Source organism: Mus pahari, chromosome 3, assembly GCF_900095145.1.
Source record: "Mus pahari chromosome 3, PAHARI_EIJ_v1.1, whole genome shotgun sequence".
NCBI classification, from domain to species: Eukaryota; Metazoa; Chordata; class Mammalia; order Rodentia; family Muridae; genus Mus; species Mus pahari.
In genome coordinates this window covers 93,178,084-93,190,799 of record NC_034592.1, presented here as the reverse complement: position 1 = coordinate 93,190,799, position 12,716 = coordinate 93,178,084, and the positions used below count along the sequence as shown (strand labels likewise).

Here is a 12,716-nt window from a genome sequence, read left to right as displayed (position 1 = left end):
TCTTTTTGGTTTTTTTTTCGAGACAGGGTTTCTCTGTATAGCTCTGGCTGTCCTGGAACACACTTTGTAGACCAGGCTGGCCTCGAACTCAGAAATCTGCCTGCCTCTGCCTCCTGAGTGCTGGGATTAAAGGCGTGCGCCACCACGCCTGGCTTAAGAAACATCTTATTCATGTTCTGTATGTATATAACCTATTTTACATATATTTGTATTCCGTTCTGTTTTAGGTTATCACATGACTAATTTTGTTGTTGCTTTTCAGGACAGCTCTGGTTGCTCTGGAACAGGCTTTGTAGATCAGGGTGGCCTTGAACTCACAGACATCTGCCTGCCTCTGCTTCCTGAGTACTGGGATTTACAGGCGTGTGCCACCACTCCCAGCTCTAAAATTACTACTGTCTTTTGCAAAAGGAAAGGTAGACATTTATATGGGATTTCTTTCTTCAAGTATTTTGAAAACATGGATGAGGGGGCAGTCAGACTGGATTGATACAAACCTTTAATTTGTTAAGTCTGAGATATATTAATTCTGTATGTTTTTCCTCTCCCCTCTACTCAACCACTTGTTAAGCACTTAGCATTCATTTTATCTTGTGGATAAGGAACCGTAATACTTGTTTTTAAATAATTCTTCATCCACAAGGAAGGGAAAGAAGTACCAACTGGGTTTTTATCATGGAAATATTACAAACATTGTTTGAAGCTAATTGGACAAAACATAGATGGTTTCATTTTTTTCTGTTAATATGTTTATGTAAGTATCCCGCTCTCCTTGTACATTTAGAAGAATTTCAAATTGTAGAAGAAAATGAGCGATTCGAAGGCTGTAATACCCATTTGCTTGGTCTTAGGCCACAGGGAGCATACATTCGAATGTGAGGACCTGGAGTGTAGCCTAGAGATAGAGAGTGAACTTAGTGGACTGAAAACCAATCAACAAGCAAAACCGCACACAGAGAAGACAAACCAGTCCAAACTGTTAGCTACGAGGTGCCCAAGCATAGCAAGGTGTTTTTGGATGTGGCTTTAATTGTAGTATTTGGGAAGCTGAAGCAGATATCAAATTTGAGATTATCCTGGGTTCTGTAGCAAGACTTGTCTCAAACAATTGGTGAAAAGGTATCTTAGTGTTTGATTGTGTATGTGTATGGATAAACTGGATTTGATCTTCAGGACTCCAAGGGGGGGAAAAGAAATAACTATCCAAACCTGCCCAGTTGGGTGTTTGTTAAGTTGTAATCTAATTTGGTGTGTGCGTCAGGGTCAGGGAGTATGCTGAGGTAGTCTCGTCAGAGACTGCGTTGGAAATCTGCAAGATTTTCACAAAGTGATCATACTTCCTTGTCTGAGTGCCTATGTTCATTCTTTTACAGGGTCAATCTAGCTCAGAACTAAACTGAATATATTAATTTAGCACTGGGAGAACACTAAATAAAACAACATGAAATAAAGGGTGATCTGAACCCAACAGAAAGCATTTGTATTCCCTGTAGTGATCTAGCTTACCTTTCAGACAAGACTGGATGAGCTTGGGTACTAGGCCATAGACTGAGGTTACTTTTTAAATTAATATTTTACTCTTTAAAACTAAAGAGTAAAACTACTCTTTAGAACTAATTAAATTAAAAAAAATATATTGCAGAAAATGAGTTACTGATTTTCATATTGATATGGGATGAAAATTGATGGTTTTAGAATTCATAAAGGGACCACAAAATTGTATTTAATTAATTAACTAATTAATTTTGGTAGTTCAGGTTGGTGTCTTCAGACATTCCTCCTGCTTTAGCTTCTAAAGTTCTGGAATTGTAGTTGTAGCCACCTTGTGCTACACTTAATTACACTTAATTATGTTTGCCTGTTCACTTAGGGTTCTTGTTTCATGGAAGGAACTCAGTCAGATTCACTCGCTTAGATTAGTCTTAAATTTTAAAAGAATTAGAAACCAAAAGTCATCATATTTTAACTTTTTCTTCTAGATTTCTTGACCTACAGAATGCTTCGATATCCATATTTTTACAGAACATATAATAGACTGTTTTCACACTTTCTGGATTCTGGTGCGTTTAATTTGGATGTCTGTCCCCACACAATCCACACTACAGCAGCACTGCATACTGAATCTAAAGCTGTGGAAGGGACAGCTCTGCGTGACACTCAGAAGGTCTATAGATCTGAAGAGAAAGAGTCTGAAGCCATTGCTAAATTACATATCCCAGTTATGGTGGATGAAGTTGTTCATTGCTTGGCACCACAAAAGGGACAGGTGAGTTGATTTTATAAAATTGTTTTACTTTTTTATTGAGTTACAATTCACCTATCATAAAATTCATAAAATTCACCTTTTAAAGGTATGTGATTGAATGTTCTTTAGTTTGTGCTTACATTCTTTTACTTAATGTGTATTAAAGATTACTCTTGTTGTAGCATGTGTTTTTTTCCCTTTTATCCCTATATATGTATGTATGCATGTGTGTATATATATATTTTGGTATATGTGTGTATGCAAGCATGTGTGTGGTTTCCAGCATCAAATCCAAAGGGTCCACATATTCAGTAGTGCTTTCTTACTGAGCTATAACCACAGCCCCACCTTGTTTTTCTTTGAGTGCAGGTTTTTCCATGGTATGGGCATACTATGTTTTGTTTAGCCATAGGTCTTTGGTTATGCATCTGTTATTTACTATTTTGTGGTTGTTGTTGATGTGAGTTTTGTGAACACCAGATTTTGAGTGGATGTATAATTTCAACTCTCTTATTTGTATACTCATATAGACTGCTCTCATGATTGGCAGTTTAGAGAATATGAGAAATTATTTAATCTGAGTTGATTAATTCTACCAAATAACAGGTGTCAGAATAATTTACACTTGCTGAGAAGTTGAGCATGAAAACTCAATTCCAGAATAATTTTTTTGAGAGTTTTATTATCTTTTTAGTGGTTATTGGAGACAAAATGGGTGTCTAAATTCATGTGTCTGTTTTCTTAGCTCTAAATGTCCAATGCCCATCTTTGTTATTCAGAAACATTAAGGGATTCAAAACCAATTGTGTGTTTCTATCATAAAATATCCAAAGCTTGGTAGTTTGTAAAGAAATGAGACTTGAGTGGCTCAGTTTTTGAGGCTGAACATCCAAATACATTGGCATTGCTACAGTGGGGACTTCCTTGTCTGTATGGGAGCTAGATCATGAGGACAAGCCAGTCATACTCATTTATAGCAAAGTCTCATATAAGAAATACATCCTTTCCTTCTGAAAGCAGTGCCCTTAGTGACCCTAATGTTCCTACTAGGACAGGCTGTGAAACAGTACAGGCCTCTCAACATGTCTACACGGGAGAATAGGCTCCCAACATATGAACCCTTGGGCAATAAATTAGATGTCTCTAGTGTTTGTTCTTTCTGTCTCTCTCTTTGTGTGTCTCTCTCTCTGTATCTGTGTTCCTGTGTGTGTAGGAGTGTGTAATAATGGCATCATTTTGCAGAAGATATGTGTCAAGACTATATGATTGAAAAGTTGGATAGTGTGAAAATAATATTTAATATATAACATAATATATAATATACACATACAATATATAATATATAACATATAATAATATACATAACATTTGATAACTAATAAATCTTACTATAGCTTCAGCTGTCAGTTATATTCTTTCCTTTTTAAGTCACGATTTTTTACCCCTTCACTTAATTTTTTTTAAACTTCACTTTGGTATGTCTGAATCGCCACCTTCACAGTTCTTAAATTTAGAGGCCATTATTTAGTACATCACAGGGTTCTTAATCTCAAGCAGCACAGAAAGAGAAAGTAGCTGATAAACATTTGACAATAGATAGACTATATAATATGGAAACACTGGACAAAAAGAGCTCATGTCTTAGACGGGATGAGAAGAATAGACTAGCATGGGGTTTTCTTATTCTACTTAATGGCTGGGCAATTTAAAACGTATGAATCATTGACATCTGGGAAAACTCTGTGAAGTTATGGAAAAACTGGTGTGTGTGCATGTGTGTGTGTGTGTGTGTGTGTGTGTCGGTGTGTCGGTGTGTCTGTTTGTGTCCATGTGGAGTATGTGTATGTAGAGTAGGTGTGATGGTTATGTGCTCTGCCCATGGAGTATCACTATAGAAATTGAGACCTTGTTGGAGTAGGTGTGTCACTGTGGGCATAAGACCCTTATCCTAGCTGCCTGGAAGTCAGTCTTCCACTAGCAGCCTTCAGATGAAGATGTAGAACTCTCAGCTCTGCCTGCACCATGTCTGCCATGCTCCTGCCTTGGTGATTATGGACTGAACCTGTGAACCTGTAAGCCAGCCCCAATTAAATGTTGTCCTTAGAAGAGTTGCCTTGGTCATGGTGTCTGTTCACAGCAGTAAAACCCTACCTAAGACAGTAGGGGAGGGAGGGAAGAAGGGAGAGCATGAAGGGGAGAGGACAGAAGACAGGGGATGAATGAGGGAGGGTAGAGGAGAAGCAGAGAGATATTAAATAATTGGCATATGCCAAGTATACAATCCTTTATCCCCAGAAGTGACTGACAGGCTAGGAGACCTAGGGAAGTAATTGCTTGAGTGAAAACAAGTGTGCAGTCTCTTATTTTAGTGGAGAGTGTTCTTTATTAGCTTTTTTCTTCCCATATTACAGAATGTAATTTGCTCTGCTTAGAGCCTGCCAATTTAAATATTTCCATTTTTCTAAAATCTCCTTTACGGAAACTTCTAGACTAATGTTTGATCACATTTTGGACACTTTGACTTGACTATATTGTTACATAAAATTAACCATTAAGAATCTATAAGGAGATCACACAAATGCTAGACAATATAATATTCAAAAAGAGAAAAATATCCTGGCAGTTTTTTACATTTATTAAAGATGGGCCAGCAGAAAGAATGGAAACAGGCAACCTCAGGAGAGAGGAGGTTAGGGGGACCCTCCAGAATGCACAAGAGACTTGGGAGGTGAGAGACTCTCAGGACTCAAAGGGAGGGACCTTAGATGAAATGCCCAACAGTAGAGAGAAGGAACTTATAGAGCCCACTTCCAGCAGGAAGACAAGACATCAAGTGAGGGATGGGATTGCTATCCCACAGTCACAACTCTGACCCATAATTGTACCTGTCTGAAAGGATTACAGGGATGGAAATGGAAAGGAGCCTGAGGAAAAGAAGGTCCAGTTACAGGCCCAAAGTGGAATCCAACTCAACGGGAGGTCCCAAGGCCTGACACTGTTACTGAGGCTATGGAGCGCTCACAAAAAGGGACCTATCATGACTGCTCTCCTTAAGACCCAACAAGCAGCTGAAAGAGTCAGATGCAGATATTTGCCCCCCAATCAATGGACAGAAGCAGCTGACCTATGTTGTTTAATTAGGGAAGGCTGAAGAAGCTGAGAAGGGCAATCCTGTAGGAGGACCAGCCATCTTAATTATTATGGACCCCCAATATCTCTCAGACATTCACCACCAAACAGGCAGCATAGACCAGCTGATATGAGGCCCCCAACACACATACAGTAGAGGACTGCCAGGTCTGTTTTCATCCACAGATGATGCACCTAATCCTCAAGAGACTGGAGGCCCAGTGAAATTAGAGGTCATGTGGGGTGGAGGATGGGGACATCCACATGGAGATGGGGGTTGGGAAGGAGGTATGGGATGTGGAACAGTCAGAGGGTGGGGGGAATAAAATATGGAGTGTAAAAAAATAAATTAATTTATTAGAAAAAGAAAAAATTATAATGGTAAAATTTCTTCAAATGTCTTCTTATAATATTGATAATTTCTTGTGTATTAACTTCAAAATTATATATATATATATATATATATATATATATATATAATTTCTGAGTTAGTTCTTTTATTTTACAAGTAATTCCTAAGGTTGGGCATGGTGACTTACTCTGTTAATCCCAGAGTGTAGGAGGTAAAGCCATGTGGATCTCTGTGAGTTTGAGGCCAGGTCAGTAAGAACAGTAATAGTGAAGAAAAAATAATCACATGTTGCTGTTTTCAGTATATGGGAGACATGTTGATTATTTGTTAAGAGCAAGGATTCTAGAATTATCTCTAGCTTGGACAATTAATCCATATATATAAACAGAATTCTTACATTATGTAGTTTTTTTCCTAGAGATTTCTGCAAGTTTGATCAAGTAAACTAGAGCGATTGGATGTTTCTCATCATGTATTTGTTTTATCATAAAAGCATGTTTTACTTCATTCCAGAGAATATATAATTAACTTAGTTTATCTGGCATTTTTCTGAACAGCTGATGTGTGCAAGGCTTTTAGGTGAATGCTGTAACCCCGAAGGAACTATAAATGCATGAAGACTTAGATATAAGTACATTCACAAAGGCTGGAACTTTTGGTTGAATAAAACCTCATTGAATGAAATTTTCTTTATTTCTTGTAGAGATTGATAATGGAAAGATAACAAAACCTATGTTAAGGTACAAGTTATGCATCGTTGTAGCAAAAGGGATGAGACATGATTCTAAATATACTTAAAGCATATTGAAATATATAGGTTGTCTTTTATGTAACATACACATAAGAGGAAGATAAGGCAGCACTATGTGTGAATGGCTTCTAATTGATTTCTGGACCTCAATAATGAAAGCACATCTTGTCAATTTACTGAACTCTCCTGGGAGTAGCCAACAGTTATTTTGTGCTTACTCATCGAGTAGAAAAGAAGCAGAAAGAAATCCTACTGACTCTCCTAGTAAGTCTGTACTATATTTGCCCTTTTTTTCTGAAACCTAGGGGAAGAAACAGCTGATTCTACAACCTGACCCACACTGTTGTTTTGTTCTGTTCAGATTCTTGTGAAAACTGTAATCCTGGTTGATTTTGACATTTCCATTCTCCTGATTTCAGTCTGATATTCCAGGAACTTTTAATAGAAAGTTTAATTTTATGAATGTTATTTCTGAAAAAAATTCAAGTAAGGCACACATAGAGATAATGTTATTTTTACTTTTTGAGCTGTCTGGCAGGCAGCTTTATTCACTATTCCCTTAATCCTCAAGTAATAAAGAAGTGGTGACAGGCCTTGGACAGGAAAGGTCTTCATTTCACCCAGAATCCATTATTTGCTCCTCTCCTTCCTTAGCCTTCTCCCCAGATGATTTTCTTTGCAAACTGTGAGTCATGCATTCGCTTGTACCTTGCACCTACTTAATTATTATTGCCCACACCTCCTTCAATGGCGAATTTAGAGATGAAACTTTTGGTCGTAACAGCAACTAATGAAAGCATTTTGTTTTAAGTGAAGTCGAGGGGGATGTCACATTTTTTTATGTAATGTTTACAAGGTACTGACCGTAAGAAGCCAGTGATTTTGGAAATTTGCTCAGAATTCTAGCTAGTGTTGCAAATACAATGAGTATATCTATTAGTTTGAATTTTAAGGAGAGAACTTCTTGTCTTTCACTGCTTAGGAATTTCAGAATAGCCAAATGAGTCACAGTTTTGTCCAGGTTTTGTTTTGTCTATTTTAATTATTCATCTATTTGATTCTGAGAGTCAATCCCAAGGCATGACACTCTGGAGGGAATCACTCTCCCCACTGCTTTTTGTAAGAATATAGTAGTTACCTAAGAATTTTTTTCTGGTTTCAGAGATGTATTAGTCTAGGCTATATTGATCAATATTTCATTATTTAAAATCTGGAAATAGTACTGTCTTACCTACTTTATGAGATGATAGCAATCTAGAAGTTATTAGGTAGGTATAAGTCTGCATAGTACTAGTGTTGATTTGGTTTGGAACCTTATGATTTCTGTCAGAGTAATAAGTTATAAGAGACATGGTCAGGGTGAAAAGAAGATAGACTTTTCAAGTGCATGTCTCCAGTAACATTTCTAGATATAAGTTCCACTTCCTTGTACTGTAATCATCAGTAGAGAGAGTTAATAGATGGAGTCAGCAACCTCATGGTTCAATTCCATCTCTAACTGAATCCACCCGAGGTGATGGCTTGAACACCAAGCTTACTATGATTTGTATATAAATCATAGCACTTTCCTAGTACATGAGCTCTGGAAAGTCTTGGATACATGACTTGGTTGCTGTCACATATCTGGTGCTTAGCCCAAGGATTGCTACTTATTCATTTCCCTAATGATGTTTTACATGGCTGGCTAAAGGCAAAGCAAAGGACAAATGTGAAGCAGTAAGAAGAATAGTGTTCCTTCGTGCTAAGATAGCTTCTCTGGCTTTTATAGAGTTTCAGCCTTTGTGTGGCACACTTATCTGATCAAATAGCTGGGGGAAGTCTGGAGAGGAAGCAGAAACAAGGCCACCTGAACTGACAAGAGCAGGATATGATGACCTGCTAAGAATACAAGGTTAATTTATAATTATTTCACAATTTCAACTATCCATTTATGATTATAAAATTTCATAGCAAATTTTATATTTACTGGATTTGCTAAAGTTATGGTACTAAATGTTAAATTTTTCATTTCATTGATAATGAACATGTATTCATACATGCATGACCACAGTACTAAACACTAGTCTGTTCTGTTCTGCCTGAATGTCAGACAACCACTGTGCCATTCAGATGAACCTCTACAATTCCCCAGTACCTTAATTGTTCACTAAAATTGCATTCCTCTTTGTGTAGTATGTTTAAATTATTAGTAATCCTTCGTCTGAGAATCTTCCACTTTAAATGGAAAATAAACACCAAAGAGAGAACTTCCCAGATGCTTTTCCTTCTATGACAGCAAGAAGGAGCTTGTTTTGTTCACCCCTGGTTCTTACAGCTACTCATTCTTAGAGGACAAGGGCAGTGGTGCAGCCAGGCTGGCAGTAGCACTTCTGTTTTCCTTAGAAAGCTGCATTTTAGATAGAACAACTATCAGGAGTTAGTGATTTTACCCCTCCCTGCTTTACATGTAGCTTCTCTAGGGCATTTCTTTTCCTCATTGCATCTACCTTTGAAGAAGGTTTTTGTCTTAAAAATCTCATGTAGCACATTAAGTGGCTAATGTATTGAATAGTTTTCTGAGTGTGGCACTGCTGCTGCTGTGCAGGTGGTTGTCTCTCCTGGCTCAAGGAGTAGAGGTTAGCTGTGACCATCTAAGAACAGCTCTGTACTTTGAGGTTATAGATATCTGTACAGCTCCTGCTCCCCTTTTCAAGCAGACAGCCTGGTGTCATGGTGTGTACAGTTGTCTGCACTTCCCAGGGTTTATACCTACTGGAATCCAGTTGTTCCACACAGTAGTGCTTTCTGAGTCTGGCCATCCTCTTGCTTTTCCCTGTGTCCTTTGTAGAATATCTTGATCATATTTCAAAATATATGATTTTTAGTTTAACCTTTGCCAAGTGTCTTGGAAAAGCTAGGGACTATCTTCTCTCCCTCCCTCCCTTCCTTCTTCCCTTCTTTCTCCTTGCCATTCTTTTCTCCATCACTCCTTCCTTTCTCTCTCTCTTTTTTTCAAATATGATATTGCTTATGTAGCCCAGGCTGACCTCCAACTATAGCTTAGGCTGGCATTGAGAGATTCCTTCTGACATATCCTCCTGAGCTTATAGGCAGTGCTGTCTCTTAGAACCTTTCCTATTTCAAATTGAAGAAATGCTTTATGTTATATAATATTTATGATTGCCACACTATTAAAAGCTCATTCAAATCAAGGACAATGTCTTTTATTTTTTATTTTTTTGCATTCCTAGTGCCTATAGGGTGCCTGACTTATATTGTAGATGGTGATGAATATTTAAGTATAGTTGTAGTGGTAATTTATGATGTTGATTTAACTTAGTTGACTTTCTTCTTTACACAGTAGACTCTGAAGACATTGTAATCATTTGGTAACATGTTACACAATAATCCCTTTCTTCATTATTTTTTCAATAAATTTGTGAAGAACTTGCTTTGCCTATTTTGATACTGCATTCTAAAAGGACTTCAAAATAGTGTTCACTTTGGATATCAGGTGCAGCTCTGTAATAGAGCAGCTGGGCCTACTCTGATGGAGTTAACATGCTTGACTTGATGATAGTGGCATGGTTAAATAGAAGACTTCTAAAGCAAATTATACTCCTGTAATAAGCACTGTTGTCTCCACGTTGTTTTGTAGTTTCTAGAAATAGATGGTTGTTTTGCATTAGTTTTGAAAATACAAATAAAATGAATTGTTTCATTAATTTTACTTTTGTGGGTTTTATGTTATTTTGAATATTTATTCTATGAGTGCTTCTAAAGAATTCCTTAAAATATTTGCAAATCTCATTAGAATATTTTCATGATTAGTTTTGTGTTCATTAGTTGTGTTTTGTGGTATTACACATTTTTTCTTATCTGTTGCTTGGGATGCTAATACTGTTTTCAGGGAGGCAGAATTTACAGGGATGCAATAAACAGTTTTCATTCTGTTAAAGTCTTCAACGGAATCAACAGTAAAATATTGCATTTTATATTTGGTCCTTTGGCAAATACTTTAATATATTCTTCATTATAAAATTATAGTTCATCAGTAGTAGTGCTTATTCCTTAGCTTTATATTTTCCCCCAAAGCTAGCAGTGTAGAAATTCTTCCTGTGAGTGTAGTGTCCAGTGCTAAGTTTATATTTTTTTTAATTTCAGTTTATATTTTAATTTTGGTAAAATTATTATATTTATTTATTTAATAAATGTATCTATTAATAGTAATTTATATTAATATTTATAATATTTGTTAAAAGCTTATTTTGATTATAAGAAATGTAAAAAGCTGATATAGATAAATATTTTTGTAATCTTCAGATTTTATTCAGTTATATCTCTCTTTCTATGCATCTATTTGTCTCTCTATAAATTTATGTATATGTTTATAGTTAAGTGAGCTACTAGGCCATGCTGACATTGTTAGTGTTTATTCACTTTTTCATGTTCAGTTTAATTTTTGATTATTTCATATATGTATAGAGTGCATTTTGATCATACCCAGCCCCCCTTTCCTGCTAGTTCTCACTTGGACCTTATTATCTTGTTGGGTTCATCCAGGGGGCTATGTGGCTCTCCCATTCCCAGCAGTTTTCTAATGCCAACAACTCCTCAGCTAGGGTTGGGGCTTTGGGAGCCCCTCCCCATTCCAAGTTGGAATTTTGAACTGACTTGATCTTTTGTATATAATCCCTCCTGCTCTGAACTCAAGTATAAGGCAGCAATGTCCTGTTCCCAGGACAGTATTTCATACCGTTCCTCCCCATCCACCAGCTCTTAAACTCTTTCAGCTCATTGTTCTGTAATGTACCAAAGTCTTGTGTAGGGGCTGTTGTTACAGGTGTTCCATATATCGCTGAACACATTGAGCAGTAATGTGTCTTTGAATTAATCAGTACTGACTGCAATAAGAAGTCTCTTTAATAAGGCTGTAGCAGTACATGTTAAAAAAAAAGCAACATCAATAGGTTTTCTTCTATGGAGTTTGACATCACTAGCCATGGATTATGGACATTTTTACAGTGCCAGATATAAGTAACCCTCTCTAGAGCAGTTTTCAAAAGAATTTATAGAGTCTTTGATTACCCCCACCTAACTGTCTTGTTATACCAGTGGTCACATCTATAAACATAGTTGGTCTATGTATGAAAAGTTGGTGTTGGTTATACACTCTCAGGATAAAGAATTAAATAGAAGGAAAATGTTTTAGGGTTCTCTAGAGTAACAGACTTACAGAATGAATCTCTATATAAAGAAAGAGGATTTATTTAATGACTTACAAGCTGCAGGCCAGCTGATTTAACAATGGTTATCTATGAAGGAAAAGTCCAAGAATCTAGTAGTGGTTCAGTACATGAGGCTGGATGTCTTAGGTGCTCTTAGGTGGACTCTGGAATCCCAAAGAAGTAAACGCTAATGCCAGTAAAGGAGTGGACTTCCTAGCAATGCCAGGACAAGCAGGCAAAGAACAAAACTTCCTTCTGTCTTTAGATAGGATTCCAGAAGAAGTCATAGCCCATATTAAAGGTGTGTCTTCCCAACTCAAGATCTGATTAGGAGTGGATCTTCCTACTTCAAATTTAGCAAAAAAATTTTACCTCACTAGTGTTCCCTCTATTTTTGTATTTTAGTTAACCCAGACATAGTCAAGTTGACAACCAAAACATAAAATTACAGTTTATATAGTTTACACAACTTCAATATGATGGTTTACAATAATTTCTCTTCTTTTCCAGTTAATGTAAAATAAAATGTATGATTTAATCCTTAAATATTAATGGTGATCCATTGGACTTAGCAATTATTGTTTAGATATAACACCAAAAGCGTGGACAATGAAAAACGGAGTTGATCATTTGGACCTGATTAAAATTATAATTTCTTCTCCATAAAAGAAACTGCCAAGAAATGAAAAGCAAAGCCATAGACTAGGGCAAAGTACAAAAGATACCTATACTAAAAACTGTTCTCTAAAACACTCAAGATACCCTTAAAACTTAGCAAGGAAAGAGTCTTAAGAGCTCAGCGTGCATCTCATCAAAGTAACCATAGATGACAAGTGAACCTAGGCTTTGTGCCTTCAGGTAAAAGCAGAATGAAACAATAGTGAGACTCCATTGTGTACAAGCATTTGGAGTACTAACTGCTGCCAGGATGTGGAGTATCAGGAGCTTCAATGCTTTGGTAAGGCACCATGACAGTGATAGTAAAGAGAGTTAGGCAGTTTCTTACAAATCCAGTCCTACTCTTGCTGGACA

General features: G+C 36.8%; 1 protein-coding gene across 1 annotated transcript in view; it reads left to right on the top strand.

Annotated features, from left to right (window-relative positions):
* Window positions 1–12,716, top strand: part of Mettl15 (methyltransferase like 15) — a 175,145-nt gene that overhangs the window by 4,677 nt on the left and 157,752 nt on the right. Inside the window, exon 2 of the mRNA XM_029537015.1 lies at window positions 1,980–2,266. Coding sequence (XP_029392875.1) covers window positions 1,997–2,266 — 270 coding nt within the window. The 5' untranslated portion in view covers window positions 1,980–1,996. The remainder of the gene's footprint in view (window positions 1–1,979; window positions 2,267–12,716) is intronic.